This window comes from Vanellus vanellus (genome assembly GCF_965231255.1).
Source record: "Vanellus vanellus genome assembly, chromosome: Z".
NCBI lineage: Eukaryota > Metazoa > Chordata > Aves > Charadriiformes > Charadriidae > Vanellus > Vanellus vanellus.
In genome coordinates this window covers 7,173,963-7,200,369 of record NC_138908.1, presented here as the reverse complement: position 1 = coordinate 7,200,369, position 26,407 = coordinate 7,173,963, and the positions used below count along the sequence as shown (strand labels likewise).

General features: G+C 38.4%; 1 protein-coding gene across 1 annotated transcript; it reads right to left on the bottom strand.

Moving 5' to 3' along the window:
* Positions 1 to 1,003: 1,003 nt before the first annotated feature.
* TMEM167A (transmembrane protein 167A) lies at positions 1,004 to 22,250 on the bottom strand. Its single transcript, XM_082497034.1, has 4 exons — positions 22,215 to 22,250; positions 10,992 to 11,101; positions 5,496 to 5,530; positions 1,004 to 2,225 (listed from the first exon to the last, which is right to left on the bottom strand). The coding sequence occupies exons 1-4, from the start codon at positions 22,215 to 22,217 to the stop codon at positions 2,155 to 2,157; spliced, it is 219 nt and encodes a 72-aa protein (XP_082353160.1). The 5' UTR covers positions 22,218 to 22,250; the 3' UTR covers positions 1,004 to 2,154.
* Positions 22,251 to 26,407: the final 4,157 nt, after the last annotated feature.

Here is a 26,407-nt window from a genome sequence, read left to right as displayed (position 1 = left end):
AAAACGTTACTCGCTTTGCTGCTAAAGCAGCACTGTTGAGCAACCATGCAGCTAGCATGCCATGAATATCCTGTAAACGTCCTATAAATCGAAAAATAAAAAAATCCCAAACTAGCAAGTATTCATCAACGACCTGCATTTGGGGCAAAATGAAGAACTGGCGTATAAGAAATAATTTTGAAGTTTGAACTACAAATGACAACTAGCAAGAGGCCTGTTTCTCTTAACTTCTTCAACGATAAAATGCTGTGAACAGGAAAGGCTTTTACAATATAACGCCTCCGTGTCAATAGTTTTCAGATTCTCAGAACTACAAATTTCCCTGGGTTGTTTCACTGGTTTTCCTAGTCACATCTTATAATAATTTCTTAATAAGAGATTATTAAGAATTAATCTGATAACTAGAACAGCTTTAGATGAATTGGAAATGCGTGATATCATACAAACACCATTATTTCTAATAAAAGCACATAAATATTAAAAACTAGAATATAATTGCTTAATATAGAGTTATCAGATAATTATTTGCATATTTTGAACACGTATACACCCAACAGTCAAAATCCAAGACTCCTGAGGAATTTCCCTCCCCTCACTCTTGGAATGGCACCTTTGAAATGCAGAAATTAGTTGCTTTGATGCTATGTTGGGAGCAGTATCCACACTTGAAGTTACAGAAACAGATTTTGCCTCTGCCCAGATCTCTCGCACAGTTTAAGGCTTCTATGTGTGCACAATATGGTCATCATCATACAGCTCTGTACTCCTCTGAATCTGCCTGGTTTACAGCCAGGGGTATTTATTTGGCCTAAACTGAAGAAATCTATTTTTCCTGGCTCCAGATTAGAGAAGACTTTTGGACAAGTACTTCTGATGGTGATTTAGATATGCAGGTATATGTGAGATAATACAAAGGTAGTAACTAATAATCACTGTCTTTCCAAATGCAGGGTAATCTGGATCTATGAAACAAGTTTTTCAAACAAGAATGACAACAGTTACATTCCTTTCAGTGTGTTTTATTGCCAGCTTAACTCATTTTGATCACACACCTTTTCAGAACAACAAAAAGTACTGCTGACAGACCACTCTCGAATGTAGTCAATATGAAGTCATAAAGTTGTCTGGTGTAAACACACTTGTCAGGCACTACTAAAAAAAGTTACTAGGTTACTGAAAGTTTGCAAAATTATATAATAAATGCTGAAGGCATGTATTACTTAAGGTAATCTAATCTTTATTAATAGTGAGTGTATTCTAATTTAGTTGTTTTCTTCAACCTTTAGAATATTGGGACATACAACTTCCTTACCTGCAGACTCCTAAGAAGCTAACTGTTCACTTAGTTGATTTAGCAACCTTGTATTACATGCAACAACAGCAGCAGAGCCTTTAGAATCCTTTTCTTACAATATTGGAAAAAAGTCGGGGAATGATTTACCCAAGACCTAGATCTTTAAAAATGAATACATATGATATTTTACACAGAGCAATACATGTTCTCAAATCCCACACCTGTGCCATCTCAGCAGCTAGGCAGTCATCACTGCAATTACTGTCCCTGCCTTTATTCACATCTTAACAATAAAAATATTCATAGATTATTTGAGGAATTACCAGTTTGGGAAACAAAAGCTGAATGTAACTTAGGCCAAGGGTCATATTTTTAGTATGCGAGTATAGCTATCACAAAATGACAAGAATTGTTGAGACAGTAAGAACTGAAAAGACTTTCATAAACATATTTTAGAGTTACAATGTTCTTTATTCCTGTAAGAGTGGTCTTATTGTTATTGCTAATTTATAATTTTTAAGTTTCATTAAATAGATCTATCAAACAAAAAATTAAAAGCTGCACGGTGTAAGAAAAGCTCCCCTGAAACTCAGATATACTGCAGACACCCTTTCAAGAGTTACATCAGGAGTGTCAGTACTGACTTGACATTAATAAGTACACGTCATCTGGAGTTAGTTACATTATGATCACTAATACTGTACACAATGGTCCGTTTGCAGGAGTGGGGGGTGTCCGCTAAGAGACAGGCTATCCAACACGTGAGAGGAGACTTGATGACACTTTCCCATCTCTTCCTGACAGAAATTCTTCCATGCTCTGCTGGTTGGTAGTAGGGCGTAGGGGACACTCTCCAGTTGCTACTGTACAAACAGAATGCTGAAGGCCATCACGACACAGCACACAGCCACGTAGGGGCTCTTCCGTTCACCTGAGAGGAGGCAAAAACCCCAAACCAAACAAAAATTCAGGCATGACTAAACAGATCTAGGCTGCACCTAGCCTAACATGGTAACTATCCCATTGCACATGCAAATCAATATTCAACATTTCTCGCTGCAGAAATGCTATTACAACTACAGTTCTGTATTGAGGAAGAACATGCACAGGAGTGGGAAAACCAAGATGTAGGATAGGATATATTGCTACATAAAGACAGAGTTGGAGCTGTTTGCTTTAAGCAGATGTCAATGTAAGGACTCCTTTCTTACTATAAAATATCTTTTCTGAGATGCTGTTTCCAGGAAAACTTTAAAAAAAAAAAAAAAAAAAAGAATATATTTCTGTTATCTCTTAGTGCCAAAGAGGCAGGCACTGGAAAGCTGATCAAGATACCAAATCTTTTACTGGTTCTGTTCCCAGTTCTGGCTAAGGGCTATAGCTGCTCAAAAGCCATTCCATGTCAGCTGAGGTGTACCTAGCTGCTGCGGGGCCATGACAGCTGCTATATGCAATGTGCATTTTCTATGCATGGTATCACGCAGGAGCCAGCTAACTGTCTGGGGAGCTCACAGCAGCTCAGGCACGGCCAGATGCGTGTCTTTTTTCTTTGCTAGAGAGACATAACATTGCTAGCATGTGGAGAGGGTCTGGTTCCCAGATTTTCAGGTTAGTGATAAAAGTGGTAAACAGATTACAGAAGTTGCATACACAACTCTATTTCTGACTCTTCTGAATTACTGTTACAGGTTTCCTGGGCAGACCATGGATGAAAATTAAGTTTAACTCCATTAACAGACGTAGAATTGGTGGCAAAGGCAGTCAAGAAAGATCTTGTCCCACCCATCTGGTCCAGAAAAAAATGCTACATATGCCTCTTGTTCACCAAATTAAGTATGAAATAAAAATGAATCTTAGGTAGGGAATGGTATCACAATAAGGAGAATATTAGTAACGTCAACCAAACAGCTATCTATTTACATAGGCACTTCCTCCACTTAATTAGCCAGGCATTTTTACTCTTCTACTTAAGCATTACTCTTCATGAATCCACTCAATTTTCTCTGGAGAACAGAATCCCCTATACTGGACGGTACTTCCACCGTACAAAACACTCAGGAAGTGACTTTTGCTGTCTGAGATCTTTTGTCTTACTATAAACCAACTCTCCTGAGATGCAGTTTTCAGAGGAACATTAACCAAAAAAGCCCTGCCAAGGCTCCCAAGTCTAGCATCAAGGTGTAATCCTCAGAAAAAACAGTCTCTTTTACTGGCAGGACTTTCAAATATAGGAGAAACAAACTTTCCACAGCAAAAGAAAAATAAAATACTTGTAGTGACACCTTCCATAACCAGGAGTGCCACCACAGTGACAGTACAAGATGTTGTCATGATCTGGCATATATTTAATTAAACTTCAAATAACTGAATGAATTAGTGCCTGCAGTTTCACATCTGTTTAAAATAAATTTTTGAGGAAGTCCACCTCCTACAGTTTAGAGTATTACAATTTTCATATGCCTTATACTTTCCTGCTCTTAATTTTCATAAAAGAGAAATCACTATGTGGCAGGATTAAACATAATTTAGCACAACTTTGTAAATATGTAACCACTTGCTGGTTATTAAAATCTTATGCACATGTGAGAAGGTTGTTCAAACATACTGGGTAAGTTAAACGTAAAGGAAGCCAGTAGGCATTTTCATTTTTGAAACCTACACTTTCTACTCACCTTTGTGATTAACAATAAAATGATAGGAATCATCTTCAAAGCCCATTTTGCATACTGAGGATATGGTACTGGTATGTAAGGGAAGGTACAGAAGGGATGTCATGATACTACCTTTCTGTTTGTCATTCTAAAAGAAAGTCAAATTGGACCACTCTAGATGCAAGTTGAAAAGAAATTAGTGTTTTACATGAAAAAGAGAAAAGGAAGCGTTCAGTATGGGGCACAAGACTGCACACATTACCTTGGAAGCAGAAAATGAAAACATGTTAGTGTTACTACATGATGGGAAAGCAAGACTATTCCAGATGAACCGCAATTCTTAACTTTATCAATTTGACAGGGACCTCATAAAACCTTTTGTGTACTCTTTTAAAAACAGTTTTTTAAACTGTTTCCTGTACATAGTTAATAGAAAGATGTGCTTGCCCTTAATTAACTAAAAAGAAGATGGTAAAGTAAGGTAAAGTAAGGTGTTGTCTTCAACCTTGGACAAAGCTTAATGGAGCTGAATTTTTACATTTGTTTTTGCTGATATAGCTCAGTATTCATTTCTGACAGCTGCCATCTTGCCAGTATCTTTCAATTACAATACTAAAATTGGTTCTTTAATGTCTGTTATCAAAATAAGACAATCTCTGCAATCCTTTTAACAATGGGTCTTCACAAAAAAAATGGTTTTTGCATCAATGCTTTTTGACTTACTGAAAAAAAAAGTATGGTAAGTCCCTTTCAAAGCCTGAGAATACAGAAAAGGGAACCATACATTTTTTCTTTAGGTTCAATGACAAGTAGGAAGACCTAGAATTACAAGTTCAATGCTTCTGCTCTGCATTAACAATGTAATTTGAAGAACACCGTTTTCATGATGGATTTGTAATTTTTTAAAATTCTTGTATGTACTTCAATGTAACACTGAACTTCTGTGCATATTCCCACTTCATTCTCAAAATAAATTCAGAATGAGGATTAAAATAAACATAAATATCAGTCTTATGGGAAAATGCCTAAAATGAGATAGAGCTGACCAGCCTGCATATAGATGCCACTTGACACTAACAGCTTGGTTGAATTCAGAAGTGCACAGAAGTTAACTAAAGAAAAGACAGAAAAGAGACATCTGTCATTAAACAGAACCTTACTGCATTCTGAATTCCATATTGTTTTACTACCATCAGGTAAATACCTGGCTTTTGTCAGCAGTCCATTAGAATTTTAAATAGACAGCAGTTTATAAGGAATCATTGATTTTTGTACATTAATAAGAAGTATGCTCTTGCTTATTTCACGTAGTAGAAAGTGCAAAAGATTTTTGCGAATATAACACACATATGAAATGACATTAGAAAACGCAGATAATCATACCTCACCCCCACCCCCTCTTCACTAAATTTCATGGAGATAAAACCTGCATTTTTTAAGATGATGTATGAGTATGGATTTCACTGCTACAAGGAAACATTATGCTAGTAAATAATCCATACTCTAGAAAAAGCACTGGTCTTAAAGATTTCAAAGAAAAAAAAAATTACCAATCCTGGCGCATTTCCAGAATATTCCCAAAAGTCTGTAAAGATAAAATAAATTCATTAGGCTCTTGGTTTAATAAAATAATTTAAGTCAACGGATTTTCTTTCTTCTATGCTAAAACAATCCAAATTAACAGTAGTTTGACACTCTTCTCGACATCAGTAAACAGCAGCTACCTCACAGTACAGTACAGGATATGAAGTGAGTAAGTGGCAAAGTTCTCTCTAAGTCTAGCAAGGTCTTTCGCATGCAAGAAAAACAAACACGCATTTACTCAGTCTGTGTTCCAAATCGAAATATTTCATCAGAATTCTACATTATACATTAAAGTGTCCCAGACAGAAAATTGTGTAAAGAAAACTAAAACACAACTAGAAAAAAAGTGGAGTAGGAAATACCAACAGGCATCTATGTCATTGTATATGGGAAACTTTTTATGTTAAGAATTTGAAGCAAGTTTTCCTGCAGGTGTCAGAGATGATAAACCTGAGTACTTATAAATTTAATATTTTGTAGTCTCTCTTTTGTATTTCCCTTAGCAACAGTAGATAAAAATGCCTCTTCTAGCAGAGCATATTCATAGTGTAATCTGATATAGAATACTTGTGTTGAAATAAGTAACAAAACAATTCTTCAGGTATGTTTTTACTCTTTTACCAAGGTTTACCTTGCTCATGTCTCTCTGCTGCTTGCCCAGGATGTTAATTCTCACAGATGAAATAAAGGAGAAAAGCAGGATTCAACTATTCAGAGCAAATCCAAAGGGATGTACAAGCATGTATGTGAGAAATTTATAATTTCTCTGTGTAACTAAAATAATCTTACACTAACTGCTTAAGAGGAAGGAACAAGAGCAGGGACTGCTTGAGAATCTGAGGAGGAAGCGGGGAAGAACACTGAAGCATCCTGAACTAGAAACTTGTCCACAGGAAGGTTTCCTTCATAGTATATGACTTGCTGCAATGCAGTAAAAACATCTGGATTCGACTATATTGTCTATTTATAGATTTATGGACTAAAAACAACCTAATTATTTTTCCTCCTTGTCCCAATATGTTTATCAGCAGTAACTCCAGCTTATGTTATTTGTGGGGTTATATCTACCACCTGCTGTGATGGCAGTTCTCCAAGTCCTTTCCCACAGTGCTTTAAACCCATACTGACAATGGTCTGATTATCTGTCTTCCCCCTTTCTTGGGCTCTGGCAATTGCCTATTTTTTTCCTGCTTAAATGCAGACAGGTAGTTTTGGGACACTTGCTCCTGCACACTTCAGCAGTCAACATATCCTGCACTCTTAAAAAAAGATTTTCTGTGCTACTTCATATTTTATGGCCTCTTTTATGGTCTTAGTTTACTTCAGCATCTCTCCCTCTTTCCTTTTAGTAGCCTCCCCTTTATTTCTGAAACAAAGGTCCGGTGTCAGGCAGGTGAGAACCAAGTGTTCCAAGAGACAGCAAGTGACTGAGGTTTTCAAATTGAAAGTGAAGTACTTTTTAAACAACGTACCTCTTGCTGACCAAGTTATTGTGAAGAGCATTTCAGCATTTTCACTTGTAGAAAGCAGGCTTTTTCATTTATGTATTAGACCGTTTTACCTCAAGCCAAAAGTATTTCTGTATAATCAAAGCTCATTTCTTCTGCTTTTACATAGCTCCACAAGCAGAAGTAATAATCCCTACATGTAGACCATCAAACTCTTCCAGGCTAAGAGGCTGTACAGTAAAGTAACCTGAAGACATGTATGCACTTTTTGAAGATGTATGCAGGTAAAACAGCATTCAAGTGTACATCTTAACAGCAAAATACACAGCCCTGTAGTACTGTGTGGATGGCACTTGGAACTGTTGTCACGCTCTGTAAAATTAAGATTTACAGATTGCATGCTGCAAAACCAACACAAAAACCTCCAAAGCCCAGCACCTCGTGTTGCCATCTCTCAAAAGCTTGCCCAGGAACTCAAAGAAATAAAACATTACTGTCCTTTTCATCTTCATATTTGAAGAATCGTGCCTGGGAAAAAGAGTATTAACTCCTTCAGGCAGTCCATAAATCTGTTGAATTTGCCTCTCACAAGGGTATTTCTTTGCACTCTCAGGGTTTTTTCAACCGTGTGTAACAATGTAAAGTTATAAGTGAAGTATTGTACATTGTTCCCAGCCCTAGAAGAAACCCTTATTGGGGAAAATATGAATTTTCCTTTCTGATATGGGAGGTACAAAACAGCCAGAATATGGGTTTCCTCAGCTACCCCTACTGCAGTTAACAATTCATGAACTTAAAGCCACTGACATGAGGACTGACAAGCCTTCCAACAGATGACAACAGTACCTTTTTAAGAGGCTTGTGCATCTGCTGGAACAGCTCAGTACATCTGTTCATCCGCATAGTCTGCAGCTAGGCAAAAGCAAATTGAAACCTGGACCTTCTAAACAACTATAACCACAGCCCCTGGATGAACTGGGGAGCTGACATTGGAAGAAAAGCCTGTACAGGCCTTCTGCTCTCCTGAATTTTTCCATTGCTGTTCATCTCAGGTCCACAACACACACCTCGTCAAGTCAAAACCTGTTTGATTATTACAGGCACGATGCTGCCTTGAATGAATCTGCTCCAAAATAATTCCTCCTGAAGCAACTACTCAAAGTAATTGCACTGTTCCTTATTCTCCCCTTCATGTTCACCTTCATCCTTGTTTTGATGCAGGTGAAACGTGTCAGTCTGGCTCGCATACATGCTGTTTTCTGGCAGCCACAAGTCAAATGTGCACGAGCTGCTGCATATTCCTCAGGGCTTTCAGCGCCAATGTTAAAAGCACTGATCATGAAAGTGGTGTTAGTTATATGGATAACAAAAACCCCAAAGAAATGAAAGCCAGTAAGACGAGAAAGGTCTAGTGGGGCTTTAGGCTTTGGTTGCTAGACTGGGAATGCTACAAAATGCAGCTGCCATGTGTTTGCCAGGACAACCCTGCTACCACTGCAGGAGGGAGTGTGAGAGATACCCCACTGCAACGCTTATGGCAAGTCAAAGGAAACCTCTGCTGCGTATAAGCTAACACATCTTTTTGGTTAGCAGGGAGGAGAGAATTATGTTGTGGTACACATTCTCCTCTAGTTAGGATGAAACAGTAAATCACCACTTGCTTTCCCAACCTTAAATGCTATTGCTCAGGACAAAGCACATGGAAACACTCAAGACACGTCAGAGAAAATGAAGGTTTAAAATTCTGTTTGGCTTGGTACAAAAAGACACATTTTGGCAGAAGTCAACAGGATGAAATACAGTGTTATGAGGATGGGTGACATCACTTTGCAACAGTCTCTCCACCAACAGAAACATGTTTCTTTACTTACTATCAACAGATTTAAATCTTCACCAAAGTTACCACTCAGTCAGAAATATAGTGAATAACTATCAACATTTCTCCTCTCTGTCACTTCCATATTTTATTGCTACTTTTTTTTATGGTATTAATTGAGAGCAGGAATAATGAGGTAAGATCATCTCTGTGGTAAAATGAAATATCACTAGAATTTATTTTATCCAGTATGTCTAGACATTTCCATTTGAGCATGGAATATGTTAGTGAAGAGGGACATGGGTTTAACAGCATATGAGCTCCATGTAAACATCTACCATTCAGGAAACAAATTTCATTGCTTCCAGGCCAACGTTTTATTCTCCAGTACAAAGTAGTCTACATACATATATATAAAACAAAAATAAAATAGTATGTCCAACATCTATATAAATACAAACCTACAGATCAAACACCCAACTCCTCCACTGTGTCAGCACCCTTTGAAAACATTTTATGAAGAGAGTTCTATTGTACTCCAGACAGATTTGCCTCAAGAATAAACAGAGTAGCTCCAGATTAAAGGAAATACTCCTTGCCAAGAACAGCACTAAAATTTTAATCAGTAAAATAAATATTCTTACTTCTTACTGTGTATACCTCATTGACTATTGTGTTATCTCTACTAGCAGACAGCCAAATTCCCCCCACCCCCCAGTCCTTCATGAAGTCATCCTTTCTTTCCATCTTTACTTCTATCAAAAGAAATCTCTCATGTCAGTGGCAAACTCACGGCCTCATATGAAAGGACACAAGCATTTTCGTGCTAGAACTCCAAATAAAAAAAAAAGCCTGCGTACTCTGGGTATCTTACACCACTAAAAGAAAATTTGTGTGATAAAGTAGTAATTCCAGAGGTTAACTACAACAACATTTTCAGAAGACAAACATTCAGGCTTCTTGGTGACAAAAGTCTACTTAAAACTTGACAGTTTTTTTGAAAATAAAATGCAGAAGTGACAGAAGATATTTAGGGAAAAAAACATTTCTAGCAAATGATCTAATGGAAAAAGTAGACAAGTCAAACACCCAGTGCCTAAAAGCCCGTCTGTTTTTTCCAGCTAGAACATTACCAGCTAGAATTACCTCCTACTTCTATAAATATTATCTCCTTTGTATTAACCTGAGGTGACACTATTACTGAAATACTATGGACGGCCTCAGTGGTTTCTAGGTCAAAATTGCCCTTTCATTACTTTAAAACTACGGCATTTAAATCACAGTTCTGCCTACTGCTGATTGTACCCAACATCCAGTCACATTCTTTGTAGCACAAAGATAACTGGTGAGCCAAAAGGTGAATGGGTATTAACAGTGTAAATGAAACACAGATTTGGATCCGTGGCATTCTTCATTTCTCACCAGCCCAAAAAAGAACCGTTTTCTAGCAGTACTGGCCCTGCAACATGAAGCACATTCCAGGAGAATGCGGAACACCAAGTAGAGAAACATTGGTCACCTAGGAATATGTGCTTTAGGAAGCACATCTCTCTTTAGTGAGATATGAAGTTATAGTGACCAAAGGAGAAAGAAAAAAAAAAAGGGTTAGGTTTTGTAGAAGCTTTCAAAAACTTTTCTACAAATTCCTTAAATAATAAAAAAATGATTTTTAAAGAGTTGACAGATAGGGATAGTGTTGCTTATTTTAAAAAATATTTTGAATTTTTTTTTAGTTACAGTTTTGCTGAAGCTGTATTTCAAACTCATATTTCCAAAATGCCTACTTTGAAAAAAAAAAAAAAGACAGCTTCTGCTGTTAATACTTTTTGTCCAGCCTTAAGAATGAAAAATAAATTATTACAGCCACATTAGCATGTAGAAAAATGTTTTGTCACTCATGTCTGTATTTGTAATAAGACTCTACTGAGAAAGTTGCAAGTCTAGAAAAAACTAATAAAGCAGTATTAGCTGGCTTTGTTAGTTCATAAATTGTTACTTTAAAATTGCAACTAAGTGCTTGCAAATACCTTATTGTCTTCTATTGTAAGCTATAAAATGAAGACTTTTATCTTTAAAGAAGAGAGAAATTTTTCAAAATTGGATTTTCATTATCACATATCATTAGAAAATACTAAGACTAAAACGTTGCAGTTAAAGTTAAACAGCTTGTGTATTTTTAAAATGATCAGACTACATACCCAGTTTTATTTTTGTCCAGTAAGCTGGGAGCCAAGGATCTGATATAGGCACAGGTACATATGAGCAGCAAGATTACAGTCAGTAGACTCTGAAAGTTGAAGATGGCAGACTATGGAAGAAAATCAGAAAAGAAGAATTACTTCTTTACAGTACAAAACTTCCCTCACTGCATAAGCTGGAGAAAATAAGCGATCCCCTAGACAACACCCATTAAAAACAAAAATGAAACCTACAATGCCAGTGAGCCAGAAACTTTTAACAGCCCATTGCACGCAATGGTGGAAAAACTGAGTTTTTCCGTCTCAATCCATCCCAAGAAGGGTAAAGAAATAGCAAGCAAAATGGTAACCTTACAGTTTTTCTCCCAGGCACCTGTTCCAAAGCCAGTTTATGGAAAACCACTAGCAGCAGGCTAAGAATTACAGAAAACGGATGTTACCTCTCAGCCAAGAATAAGTGTAACTGTGGTTTGCATCAATAGAATATGGCAGTGGTGGTGAAGGTGGAGGTGAAGAGTATTTGACAACTAAACCAGCAGCAGCCAAGACAGAGAATAACAAGAAATATGTAGGAGGATTGTTAATATACTCCTTTACGAAGACTACATGTAAAATTCAACAGATTTGTAGAAATATATACAATCAAACCCACATGATCTACAAAAAGGTAATGATTATTTTCATTTTCAAATCATCTTCTGATTTTAAATTCAAAAACATCTTTACTATAAATACATTTTTTAGAAGTGCTAATTATGGAAAATGCTGGACAAATGAAGGAATTGCCTTAGGATGGAGAAGTAAAAATCTATAGTTTGATAGTCAAACTATTCTGCCTAGTGGTGGTAAGAAGAAACAATACTTGAGAAACTGCTACAATATCTGACTATTTGCTAAAGTTTAAAATATCAGTACAATGTAGTTAAGCACACCTCACAAGCAAGTTTTTTTTTTAACTAAAGTCAGTCTTGTGTGGCCAATATGTTCTTTAATCATTAACTTAGAAGCAACTATCATTGCTCATGTGAAGCACTCTTTTCCAAAAGTATAAACATTATGGGAGGAGAGAAAGTACTCATGTAAGGACAGCTGTACCTCCATAACCAAGTACAAAACCTGGAAGATGGCTGATGTTGATTTCCAGCCAAGTGCCCCATCATCATTCCAATAATTAATGCACTAGCAACATTTTAATTTTTTTTTTCTCCAATAGGTTCACTGGAATTTTTAGTAGAAATATTTGCCTGATACTCCTTGTGATATGTAGCTTCTAATAATTAGTCCCAAATTTGAGGCTTAGACTCTTTGTATAAGGTGAAAATAATCCAGCTGCATGAAGCTGCAGTGTTATTGTTTTGTTGTGTTTTTTTTTTTTGTTTTGTTTTTTTTTTAACTTAGCATGTCTCAACTGACATTTTGGCCAACTTAACAGCACCAGGTAGTATACTAGCTAATTGCTTACTTCAAACGGCCTTATGTTCTCTTTGCTCAGCTACCCTCATTTGCAAACCCTATTTAGTCTGAACTCCAAAAAAACGGCAAAGCAAATACAATGAATTCACCCTTTGTTCTGGAGTTCTGACAAATTTGTGTCTAAATGTCTCATATTTTTTCATACTGCTCAACCCAGAAGGCCGAGTAGTAGTGTTTAATTAAGTGTAAATACTTAGCACTTATGAAGGGATATTACATTGCAGTTTCCTCCTTCAAGCACAACTCGGTGGGATTTAAGAGCACATCAGAGCTCCCACTTCCATAGCCTGAAGCACATCTCTCTTAATCTATGTGCACTTTCTTCCTATGTCTCAAAACTCTAATGTTTTGAACCTCCAATAATCAAACTTCTCTAAATAGTTGAGAATTACAAAAGGAAAGTACGATATTTCAGTTCAGTGTTGCATTAAAAGCAAATTAAGAGAGGAAAATGAGAAGCTCTAGTAGAAGCAAAGCCATTGGAACACCCATGACCATTCTGATCCTGAGATCTAAAACCTCTTAACAAAAAAACCCCAAACCTTAGCTTACGTAGGAGTCTCCACAAATCATATGAAGCAATACTGGAACATGCATACAACTGCCAGCCCGAATACACACATTAAGCTAAACTAATTTAAATGTCTAAGTTAATGGGGTCCAGCCCATTAATGGGAGCCACCCATTAAGAAGGAACAGCATAGAGAGGGCTCAATGAGCAACTGAACAACTCTGCCTCTGCAGCCTGTATGAGAGATTTCAACATCCTAGACGGCATGCCCTCAAGGGCAGCATCAAGCCGTTGGGGTGGGTGCCCTACTCTCCCCTTTACTTCTGCCAGATGCAGGAGCCTTCTTGCCATCAGCCATCCTTCTGCAGGAGCAAAATTCCCACGCCAGTTCCCTCATTCCTCATGCCTATTCTATGACAAAGAGCCTGAGAGACCAAAAACGGAGAGGGTGAAAATGTGATTATTAGGATGCAGAGAGAATGCAGACAGTGGAGAAAGGTAAAGAGTAAATGGCAACTACATGCAGCAGCTGACACGCAGGAAGGTTTGTGCGATGAGTGAAAACATGGAGAAGAGACAAGTGGAGCAGGGATCCAAGACCCAAACCCACTCCTCAGGCGCTCAAGGTGAGGACACCTGCATCTACTAATCATGTTTTAGTTTAGTATTTTAGCTTAGCTAGCTGAGTCATCATTTCCGTGTCACAAATAACGGACAGATTATTCACAAAGGCCAAAATGCTGCCCCCCATTATCAGTAGACTCTTGCCTTTGTAGTAGGCACAAGCTTTTGCCAACTTCAGAAATCAGGAAACTCTTTTAATTCCCCCGCAGAGACAACTCTTAGGACATACAAGAGACAGCGTCTCCTGGCTCCTGCGGGTCTAGGAACGCGACGGGGCCGGATCCAGGAGTGGCTGCCTCTCAGTAAAGCCAGATACTCCCTATCAACTGATTAATTTGATCAGTCCTCCGGGAGAGACAGCTGCTCTCAACATCTCACAGCACAGTGCCTGCCAGCGCTCGGTTCCCATGAATTCCTGTGAGCTTTCTCCTGCAGCTGCTTCCCAAAGAGGCTGGCGGTATCAGGTACTTTGACATACAAAAATGGCAGAAGGGCACACTTGCTTCCTCTTAAGCAGGGATTGTAAATGTATACTCATGAAATGTGTTATTAGTCAATCAATAAGGGAAGTATATAATTGTTCTTTGTTGGGCTCTTCACGTGTTTCTCCAGATATGCTGCGTAGGGCATCGCTGTAATTACAGACATCATTCCACTGAAATGTGTTCTGAATTACATATTTATCTATACAGTCACTTAAAAAGGACAGACATGCATATTTTAAAATTTGTTTACAATTTCAAACTGGAAATGAAAATTTCTGAAGTAGACGGCTTCACATTTCACATCTGAAGTAATTCTTATGGCCCAGCTGAATTTACAGAAAAGGGCAATTCACATCCAGCTGCTTGAACTGATGTAATTAAAAGCTGCTGTAAGAGTCACACTTTACTCGGAATCCTTTCAGAAAATACTGCATCCACATACCAAGCTATTTCGAAAATGTTGTAATGTAGGCGGGTTGCAGTTCATTTGGTTAAACTGGGTTCCTCTGATCCAAAAGTAATTAACTGGAATTTTTCAAACGTGTTGACTAGCTTAATGTAGACCTGTGAGCTTCATTACCATTGTAAAGAAATTTCAGCACATGGAGAATTTTATGCTATCTTTTAAACTGTGTCTACACGCTGGTGAAAAGACAACTAGCTTCCCAAAGCTTAGATTGTAAATGCAGAAAAGAATCAACATTGGTTATTTTATTCTTGTTTTAGACAGTGCAAGCTGTGGCTTTAATTATACATGCTGAAATTTTCTACATCTGCATTTGGCACATTTCTGACACAGTGGAAACACCTTAGTAGTTAAATTCTGTGTTACTTAAGTAATTACACTGTTTTTCCCCCCTCCCTCTCCTGTGTGCTGTCTCCAGGTAGTTGTGGAGCACTATCACATCACCTGCAGCACTAATGAGGTATTGTATTCAACAGAACTTGCAAGAGCAAGTTTTCTCATAAGTCTTTAGAAATTTAAGACCTTGGATTTTAGCTTTGACAGCTACATGCCCAAAGGCTCATTTAATCCTTCCCAAAATTAGACCTTACGAAAAGCCTTATTATTTCCCTGATTATATTGTATCTTAGTAAAAAAAATTCCATGTAATATACCATAGAAATAGAGAATGAATACTCTTGAAAGTTTTCCTGTGTTCATGTTACCAGTGGAGGCATGTATTAGAAATCCTCATGCGAATAAATGGTCGTTAGAGGACCAGTGTTACAGCTAGAGCCATCTGAATATATTCCTATGTGAGTCTGCATCTGAACAGCGTAGCTGTCAGCACAGAGGCCACTGGGGCAAAACAGGGAGTTAGAAGGAAAGGCACAGTCTCGAGTTGCCTCTGATAGACGCCGTCTGTGAGCCTGCTAAAACACAGGAGCAGGGGATGGTGCAACAGCTCCTTTTTCTGGGGTGAGGAGAGAGGGAAGGGGGAGCTTGCTGATGGAGTAAAAAGTAATCTATGGAATAGTTCGTGGCAATTTAAGTGTTTAATATACTTTAGTAAGTGTTGATTTAGAGTGAAAAATTTCCAATGTGTCTGAGAAAGGGAATCCTGATGGATTGGTTGGCCCCTGCCAACCTGATTATGGACAATGGCACTCCTGCAATTTAGTCAGCATTAAATTTACTACACTTGGGAAGAAGGAAAAAAATAGAAAGAGGCAGCTCAGAGTTCTGGTTATCGACAACTCTTGCACTTTATAAGAGCATTTAATTCAATGTGCTGAAAGGAAGGGCGCGATCAGATGATTTTTAGTGATCACTGACAAATGTGTATTCAGCCTCAGCACATAGCCATAACAGATGCACTGATCCTAAACTTTTTTCTACAGTGAAAACAGCCATAGTCAAGACTTTGTACTGTTATCTACCTCTGTACTTCTTATTTGCTCCATCACTCCTACATTCTCTGATACTGTTTTGTTCCATGTCTTTGCAGACAGCACCACGGAATTAAGAACCACTTCACTACCCCTGGGTAGCACTATAATAAATTACATCATAAGTTTTGTTGCAACTACATGTGTCATGGAAGGACCTGCTGGATTTCCCCTTGCCTCATATACTTTCACTTAAATAAAACAGTTGATATTTTTCTAGGGGGAAAAAAAAAAACATGCAGGAGAACATAAACCCCATACTGTTGTTCCCCTCAGCTGGTAGAAAGCCCAAAACAAAAGCTCTCCCAGTTTATCTCAATAGATGTAACACTGAAACCAAAGTTTAATCTTCCCTAGACTTTCAGTATTTACAAAATGATTATTCTATCTCTGATTGCAGTGTGACCATGATTTCATCTGTGTGTGCTATAAAAAGAGAGGCCATCATAGTGCCAGCAAGTTGTTAAACTTTGACCCACCGTTACTATTATAATAATCAATTTATGTGGGCAAACATAGATAAATTATTGGAATATTCTGAGAAAATTATAACTGCATTTGTGTAATATGCTGCAGTATATACAGTCTTTCTAGAAGAGTTTTATTTTCTTTCTTCCTACTCAGTACTATAAAACTGATGGATGATTATGTTCTCTGGAACCAAAGAAACAAATGCTGATATCCTATCATTTAGCTGCCTTTCTCATATTAAAATGTGAGCAAGAGCTTACACTGTAATTAAACTATGGTTAAGCAAGAGCTGATAAAAATGTAAAAGCTTACATTAAAATAGTAATGTAGGCTTCAAATCCCATCACAGAAAAGTGAAATCAATCTATGAAATTTTAATGAAGAGGTTCTTAAAAAGCTGGAAGAGAAAATGCTCATTATCTAGGGTTTCCATTAGGTATTGCAATTCTTATTTCCCCCATCTAAATCAAATTTTTAGGAGCAAAATATTGAAAAAAATAATAGGAAAGAAAACATGTAGGACTACTCCCAACCTGAAGGTGAAAGCAATTGCTAAAAATTAAAACATTCACAAAAATATATTATTTTCTAACCTCTTCTGAAATAATCTGTTTTCCCACTGCTGCCAAATGTAATCTGCTAAAAATGAATGGAATATAAGCATTTGTAAAAGAGGCATGCTAAGAAAACAACAAAACTTGCAAATCAGTTAAGTTTGAAGTGATTATTGGCAAAACTACACTGAAGAACTGAACAAGAGGTGGTTAGACAAAACTCATTTGTACTTAATAATTATCCAAATACGGTCCAGTTAGCAGTTACTAGTTGCTCTAACATGGATAGGGTTTTTTTACTTTAAGTTTACTGCACATTCACCCCAGTATTTAGTTTCCAAGGAAGTTAATTACAAAATTTAAGACTCATTCAGATGTCTCTCTAAAATATTCTGAGATCTGTCTAAATATGTATTTTTGCATTTATAAAACTTAGGCTAAGGCTTGATTAGAGTAATAGGGAATCTTTTCCTTAGACACTTCTTGAAGAAGTATGTTGTCTAACTGAAATGGCAAGTACTGCACATAGGAACTAACACATATGCTTTTCAGTCAAGTGAAGACTAATACATCTGTTCAAAACATAACAAATCTCTTTAAATAATTAGACAATGAATTAACAGATGGAAACAGTTGTCCTCTCCTACAAAAGCTCTCTTGACTTTAACTCATTTAATTTTTTTTACTGCAGTTCAAATCCACAGACCAATACTGAACTGACACTTCAAGGTGATGATGTTGAAATTCCATGCTCACATGAATTCCTTCTTTGTGCCAGTATCTAAACAACAGCTTCAAAACTGAACTTTTGGTGTAAGCAGCTAGCACATTCAGTATTACTATACTATTACAGTGGATGTAACTGATGTCACACGTGATTGGTGATATTGCTGCAGCCAATCAAAAAAATTAAATTGTGACATTGATTATTTTATAGTAACTTCCCTTTTTGTTCAACTTAAGAGTTTGGATCATGAATGGAAAATCTACAATGTATAATCAGCCCATTAATAATTTCAAATGGTCCGTGGAAACATATGAACTCCACTTCTCATGCTATTACTGAATAAAATTAATATGTTTAATAGTAGTAGACAGAAAGTGAAAAATGTTTAGTAAGAATTGCTCAGTACTCAGCAAAGAAATGGTTTCTGACAACTGGTGTCATTCCCGGACTGTTCAGGTATGAGGCAAAATTTGTAAAAGCATACTCATTGCACCCAACTCTTCCCAAATCAGTTCAAGAGATGCATCTTACAATGGCAGAAGAAATAACTTCCTCTGTTCTATAATCACAGAGGCAAAATACTGCTGATGTATTTTCACATCTTCTTGTAAACTGACACAGTGGTGAGGCACTGGCACAGGTTGCCCAGAGAGGTTGTTGAGGCCCCATCCCTGGAGGTGTTCAAGGCCAGGCTGGATGTGGCCTTGGGGAACCTGGTCTAATGGGAGGTGTCCCTGCCTATGGCGGAGGGGTGGAACTCAATGATCTTCAAGGTCCTTTCCAACCTAAACCATTCCATGGTTCTATGATTCTATACTGAACACTTCAAGTAGGAACTCACAACATGCTTACTGCGCAGTAGCATGTTGGCTGTAGCAAAATTACTATTTACAAGTGCAGTTACAGACGGTATGAGATTCACTAAGCACCAATACTAGTGTAGTAAACAACATACTTGGCTGTCCCTACCTAGCCACACCACGTCTCCTACCTCTCTTCTCCTCTCTCGTTTTCAGTTACTTGATTAGCTTGTTATTCTGATGGGAGGAAAGGTACGCAGAGGGCAGATCCTTCTTGCTTTCTCCTCAATTAGCAGTGTTTGCTCCTACTGCTAGAGGCATGCCAGAGCTGTCATGGGGGTCCAACAAGTATCAAGTAGAGGGACGTGAGTCAGTTGTTGCACAGTTGGTGGTAAAGGAGGCCCTAGCATCTTCTTGCATTATAGCTTTGCTGTAAAAGTCCTCAGATTCCCAGCAAAATCAGATTAGCTGGGCAGCAACACTTTAGCAGATGAAAAATTTGTTGTAGCAGCTCTAACTCCCTGAAATTCAAATTGCATCTTATTTAAAAAATTCAATGCCTGATAGCATTATAATACTGACATGCAAAAAGTTGTCCATCATTATTCCAAAATAAATTCACACTACAAAGACATCTTAAGACTGTAAGATGAACTAGGAGATGTTTTTAATCCTAGTTACCTTTAGGCCATGATAAAAACAAAGCTATTGGCAAATGTGAATCGGAATTGATTCCTCCTTGTAATTCTGAACAGGCCAAACACAAAACTTTGTACTTAAAGAACCCTGAAAGAACCTTTGGCAGAACAGTGTCTCACATCCTGGTATGTTTATATTTGGGAGCTTGGTTTGGATCAATATTTACTAAGGAGTGCTTTTACAATTGGTTATATGAGCAATTCCCCTTCCTTCTATAAACACTATTCTAAGACTGCAACAAAGACTGTGACAGAAATGTTTGTCCTTATGCTAAGTTCCCAAATCAATTTTTTGGCAGAAATGTGGGGCTCAAGGTCACTTCTAACCAGAGGGTGAAGGGAAAGAAGCCATATTTGTGAAGTTTTTCTGCAATTCTTCATTTTCTTCATTACCAAATTGCAATTACAGACACAAAACATATCTACTAACGTTTTTTTCACGTGTACTCAGATTGGCTGCAATTGCACATTTTTGCTACAAAGGAAAGTGAAGACCACCCTTCAATAGATGAGAAGCTCATCATTAATTTTAATGTTACTTTAGGCTCTCCACCCCACCACACCATATGTGTGCGGCAAATATTTCAACTCCACTTGGAAAAGTTTTGTGGAGTTTTCAGACACAAAATTTCAAAAGTTGACAGGATAAACTGACACAATGATTTGTGAAAGTCAGGAAACAACACATATTCTGCTTCTAAATACATTAAGCAAATGTGTCATTATACTGCATGCCTTCTGTTTCCAGTATTTTTTTAATCCATTGAGCAGCTTCTACCTGCTTTTAAAGTTGGTTTAAGTTAAAATAGTACCTTTTTCTTCCTACTCAGTGGCAGCGAAAAGGAAAAAAATAAACATGAGTTGCACGTGAAAGCACAGGAAGGAAAAGACAGGTAGAAGCCCACTTAAATATATTTTGTTTGGCAGCAGCTGGCCATTCACCCAGCACAAGTTTTGACTTGCTTAGTAAGGACGTGGTAAGGAAGTCCAGGAGATAATGGGATGGAAAATTCCAGGGGATACAGTCCTTTGTAAATTATGCTTCAAAAATTATGCTGTTCACAGAGCTACTGGCATGCCACAGTTGCAGCTCATTTAATTTGGAGAAAGAGAACAAACTGGAGGTGTAGCTCTACTCTTTTCCATTTGACAATACAGAGAGAGCGGCTGTTTCCTATCTCACAGTCAAATGTGTACTCAAAAGAAACTGTCATTAATTAGAGCCCATGACTGCTAATGCCACAAGAAAACATTTTTAGAATGAGCCATCACACCAGAGGTAGTACTTCTACTTATCTTACTTCAGGTTCCTTAAAGCACAGAGAGTAACCTCTAACAAAAACCATGGACAAGCAGAGAAAAAAATTCTCGCAAGACCTTGTGCACTTGCCATAATCTTTTTACTAAACATTAATGACACATCTAAGTGCTAAATTAAGCAACATAAATGGCTCACTGATCATCAAGGTTATCTAAGTGTTAAACTGAGCAACATAAATGTCTCACTGATCATGAAAATTCTCTTGCTTCTTTTTCTATAACCTCAAATCCTTTTAAGTACTATGAAGAACAGCAAGGTAATGTACTTTTACAGCATCTACCTTTTCAAGGCACTTATTAGAGGTGAGGCATTCACTTCTCTTTTGTCTCGTTTTCTGTTTGTGCATTTTAGGTCTTCTGAGATAATTTACACTTCTTATCATAAAAACCCTTTGTTCAGAGGTTGAAGCCACAGATCACAACAGGTTCATCTAAAAGATCTGCCAAGGAGCGCTCAGGCGAGCAACTTCCAGCAATTTCCTGCCAGTGACAAGAACTGGAGCCTAGGAACTTCTTTTGAACTGAACCATAAGGAAGTTCAAGATATATTAATCTTCTAATAAACATGTGGGAAGTACAAAAAGATTCCGTAGAAGTTGTGCAGTATACACCTGGTGGATAACCTGTCAAGATCGGTTGGACGGGGCTTTGAGCAACCTGATCTAGTGGAAGATGTCCCTGCACATGGCAGATGGGGTGGACTAGGTGATCTTTAAAGGCCCCTTCCAACCCAAACCATTCTGAGACTAAAAAAAACTTTGAAAATGTTCATCTTAAAATAATTCTGTGTCAAAGTTACATACAAACCTTTAATTGTACAGGAAAGCCTTTCTTTCTCTTAGTTATTTCTTTGTTTTTCCTTTTAATTTTAAAATCACCTATCTCCACTGCTTATAAAAAGATCTTTTCCTTAGTTGAGAAGGATTATTTCACAGCACCGCTTGAACTCTAACCCAAATACAAATCCCTCATTTATATTCTCTGTACGTAGAATGAAAAAAAAGAAAGCAGAAACCATAGAAAACATAAATGGCTATACTAATAAGCCTCTAGGTCAACTCTATATACATCATTCACGCTTTTCACTAGCAATTGGACCTAGGTGTCTGATGCTCTTCCTGAAAAAGGAGAACAGCAGTCAATGTCAGGATTCAGCTTACTGCTCAAGAAGCAAGATGTCTAACAACATATCCGTTAAATCAGAAAGTCAAAAAGAGACAAAAATACTGTCCTGACAGACAATACACCACATGCCAACGCAAGGACTGCTGCCCCACGGAAAAACCGGGCTAGGCCAGTACAGACAGAAAACGTGCCAGGCTGGGGGCGGAAACGGACCAAGGGGACGCAGACACGACCGGTTAGCGTTACTGCCAGGCCAACCGAAGCTTTCTGGTCGGACTGCGACGGCTCTGTTCCCGCGGGTTCGCTACCCCGCGGCTGGGCAAGGGCCTCGGCCTCTGAGGGGAGTTCAAGGGCCCAACCCGGATGGGATGTGAGGGGCCTCTGGTGCGCCAGCGGGCCCGGGAAGCGTTGGTCAGGCAGGGACGCGGTCAGCCAGGAAGCCTGCAGTGCCGGCCGGGAGGGGGAGAGGGAAGGAGGCAGAGGCCGGGGCCGGGGCCGGGGCCGGGCAGGCGCCCCCCGTCCGCCCGCCGCCCCACGCTTACCATGGCGACCCGCTCGCAGCCACATCACACTTCCGGCGGGGGGGGCGGAAGCGCGCCCACGGGACACCGCCTTCACGGGCCTGGGCGGGGACACTGCCGGGATTGGCGGCTGGAGACGCAAAGAGCCGTGATTGGCAAGAGCGGCGGGAGGGAGGCGGGAAGGAAGGGCGAGTGCGATTCTTATTGGCTGCCGCGCGGGCCGCCGGGAGCGCGGCCTTTTCGGGCAGCCGGAAGTGGCGGGCGGTGGTGCGAGAGGAGGAGGAGGTAGGTCGGTCGGCGCGCCCCGCCCCGCCCCCTTCACCGTGAGGTGGGGGGGCGGCGGCTGCTGGTGGGGCCGGAGCGAGCCAGACAGTCCCCTTAGCTCACCCGGTATCGGCCATAGGCCCCTGGAGCACGTAACGGCCGCGGTGTCGCCGGTGCCGGGCCTCGGCCGCGGTTTGCCTGCGGGCAGGGAGCGGGCAGGTTGTCTGAGGGGGGTGAGGGTGCTCCTCAGTCGCCCGGTCCCTGTGGGTGGAGATGTGGGGATGAGCCGCTTGTTAATGAAACGTAAACAACATAACGTCTTAATGAGGCTGTTTTTTAATAAGTCTCTTTTCATTCAAGGCCCTGTTCTTACTGCCTGGCTTGCCGTCGGGAGGTGGTTGGGGGGAGGGAGTGGGCCGAGCAGAGCCTGATCTTTCTGCTCCAGTCTGGTCTCCTGTGGTTTTGCTCTTGTCCTGTATGAGCTCCTTGTAGAGGTTTTCATTGTCTTTTCCTTTCTGTAGTTGCACTTAACACTTCCAAGTCAAGTTGAAAATGCTTAGGTAAAGGTAGTATATTTCCTTGTCGTGACCGCAGTGTCTTTTCCTGTAACTAAAGACATAAACTTATTAAAAAGAGCTAAATGTTCTACATGGCTGGCCTCTTGTAGTCGTATACAAGAGAAACCTGTGCAACTAAAATCTGTGGTGACTCTAGTATTTGGCCGCTGTTTTTGACAGTACCTGCTCTACCATTAAGCTGTATGAAAAGGATAGGCCTTCAGTTTGGCTTGCTATGAAAAAGATGTGGCATTTGTTTTTTAAACCAGGAAATTATTATTTCTTTAAGGAATTACCTTTTATCCTGTGAGGGACTTCAGTAAAGTGCAGACCACATGTGTTCTGACCAGTTCTGTGGAAGAACTTCAGCGTGATTATTTTGTATTTAGAGTACAGTGCCTATGTGTTGCTGTTAGGACAAACCTCTGTTCTGAAGTTCTATGAACAGTCTGTTCCTCCGTTTATAAGTACACTTTATCTTACAGAATTTGGAAAGCATTAACACTTTCAAAGATGATGGTTTTGTTTTGAGGTCTCTGTCATTCTGTGTCTTTCAGTACTGGGGCCAAGTTGTGTTTCCTTGTCTGTTAAGTGCAGGACAGGTTTTGCTTTTTCCCTTGGTAAGGGGAAACAATTTTTTTATTCTACCAGAAGAAGTTGGGATAATGTTTGACATACTTACAGAAGTTGCTGTAGGAGACTGCAGGGTAATGACAGTATGTGTATAAAACATGCTTGTATAGTAGAATCAAGGCAGTATTCTACTAAAGCAAAGTACTTTAAGGCAACTAAAATAAATATACACAATCCACTTACCATGCTGTTAGTGTCTTCTAAGGAGCAACTTCATTTGCAGTAGTAACTTTGGTAACAATTTTGAGTTCTCTATAAAATTGTAATTTTAGATTCATAATCACCAAAACAACCTGAATGTTTTTCAACATAATCATATGTAGAATTTAAGATCAGGTTTTTTTGTATAGCTAGTTTTTCCTGTCCTGTGGATTTCAGACATTATATCGATTTTTGATTTGCTCTTACTTTTCTCGAGATTGTGTGAGTCTAATAACTATTCATTAATTTGCAAGTGTATCCAATTATTTAATAGCTAATTAGCAAGATGTGTGGTCATTTTTTTGTAACATGTTCATACTTTTTACTTCTATTGTTAGTGAATTACGTTCACGGGATTGATTTCTTGTATTCACACATCGAGGTTTTGGATGAAAAATGGAATTAAATTAAAATGCAGAAAGACAGTTCTAAAAACAGCCCTATTATCTAGTATAACTTGATGTTAAAGTGTTTGATTGATGTTACATTAAGGTAGATTTCTAAAGTGAAAGAACTTATAACTCTAACCAATGAACAGTTCAACTTCTAATGGTTACCATCACCCTAGATTTTAGAGGCAGTGATACTTTTGAACTTGTTTATGTGTCTCTGAAATGGGAAAAATAAAAATGATTTGTTTTTCCTTTTTGGTTTCACTTTTGGTTTCTTAATATGGATTAGTTACTGAAATTGAAAATTTAATTCTGTATCTGCAGAGGAGACTGCAGCTGTCAGTTCTTTGTCACGCTGTAGTCAAGTCTGCTTCCAGGTGGTCAGCTAGCTTTCTCTAGTTCAGTAATTTTGTTTGCAAATATGCCCTATATGATAATTTTTATATACTGTTATCTACGTTGATAGGTAGTGGTAAGCTCGCATATGAAATCCATTGCAGATTTTTGCAAAAATGCTTTTTATTTACCCTAGCAATTTAATTTTCAAGTGAAGTTTCCAACAGTCTCAACTATTTGAAGAAGAATTTTCATTGATTACATGCTGTATTAAAATGCTTTCAGCTGCACATTTTGCTTTTGTGGGAAAAATGCCATTTGATCATTAATGATCTTGTGGGAGTCTTAGTGGCATCATATAAAAGATAGTGTACTTAGCATGACAATATCCTTTGGGATGCAGCTATTCATAAGATACTGCCTGAAATATAAAATTTCAGATAGTGGTATGCCAGTTTCCCTTGTTTGGTTGTTTTTTTTTCCTAATTAATATATTGTCATGGTAACCCAACTATAGGTGTCCGTGATAGCTCAGTTGGTAGTGTCTACAGGAATTGGCTGGATATACATTCTTGTCTGTTGAAATCTCAGAATAAATCAGAAGTTTAAACAGTTATATTGATCTATATAGCAATATTCAAATAAGTAAATAAAACTATATGATGAATACTGTTTTTTTGTGTTGTTGCTTTTGGGTTTTTTTTATTTTTTTTTTTATTTTTTTTTGAAAGGAGGTTTAATGATATTGGCTGTGCTTTGTAGTACATAATGTATTAAGAAATGTTTTAGTAGAGTGATTTGCCAGTGAAGAGATTGCCTACTGTTCAGTTGAGTGTTTAAGCAGTAGAGCATACCAAGGAATTTGTGTGCATAATGAAATGTAAAAAAGGTGGCTTCAGAGATTAAGCTTTTAGGTTGCTTTCAAATGCAGGAAGAATTATAACAAAACAATGTCAACTTGCATGTGGGAGGCTAGGTGTTTTGCTTCTCTTGTGTCTCTTAGCTTTCGTAAGAAGTAGGAGGATTGTAGGAGATAGTTTAAAAATATCATAGGTGGGTGACTGACATGACAGGTACATCTGTATAAACAAGTTTTTGTGCATAACAAATGCACTAGTGTATATATGAAGTGAAAAAAACACTTGCAAATAAGAGATAAGTGTAGTTGGTTTTTTTTGAGATATACTTGTTTGAATGATTGGCAAAAGCTGATCATGCTCTTTTTTAGCTTTTAAGTCCTATCCCCTCCTAGTATCTTCAATTACAAGCATGAATGCATAAAAACTTATTTGCATAGTTGCTACAGCTACAAATTTCTTTAGCTCTCCCACTGGAATAAGGAGGTGGTCGAACACGAGGGTTATGCATTATTCAGGCAAACATAGTGAGTAGGTAGTGTTCTGTATGTTGGCAAAGGTATTAGAACATGGCATTTTGTTTGCTAATACCGTTTTGCAGAAAAGCTATCTACATTTAGGTATGGCTCCTCTTTCTTTCTGTTTCCTGCCTCACTCTGTTAGCTAGCAAATGTGCACACTATATTCACTGTAGTAGGATGAACCACAATAGCTGTAAAATGCTTGGAGGTTGCAGCTATTCTGAGCAAGAATGAATTCTCAGTCCTCAGTCTTCACATCAGAGATGCCTGGGAGGAGTGCTTTAACCTTCATATAACTATGGGAATTCCTATACTTTAAAATTTCTGCTTTTTGTGGCAGGTTTTATGAGTTGCTGTTCTCTATCAGTATGATAAAACTCTCAATTGTGTAGGCTGTTGTTTTATAGGAGTTGACTAGAGTCTTGAAAGACTGTGAGGAATGTGTGTGTCAGC

Coding starts and splice junctions, on each gene's coding strand:
- TMEM167A (XM_082497034.1), bottom strand. Junction 5,531..10,991: donor CTGGACAAAAATAAAACTGG/GTATGTAGTCTG, acceptor TTATCTTTACAG/ACTTTTGGGAATATTCTGGA. Junction 2,226..5,495: donor CTGGAAATGCGCCAGGATTG/GTAATTTTTTTT, acceptor GCCTCCTCTCAG/GTGAACGGAAGAGCCCCTAC.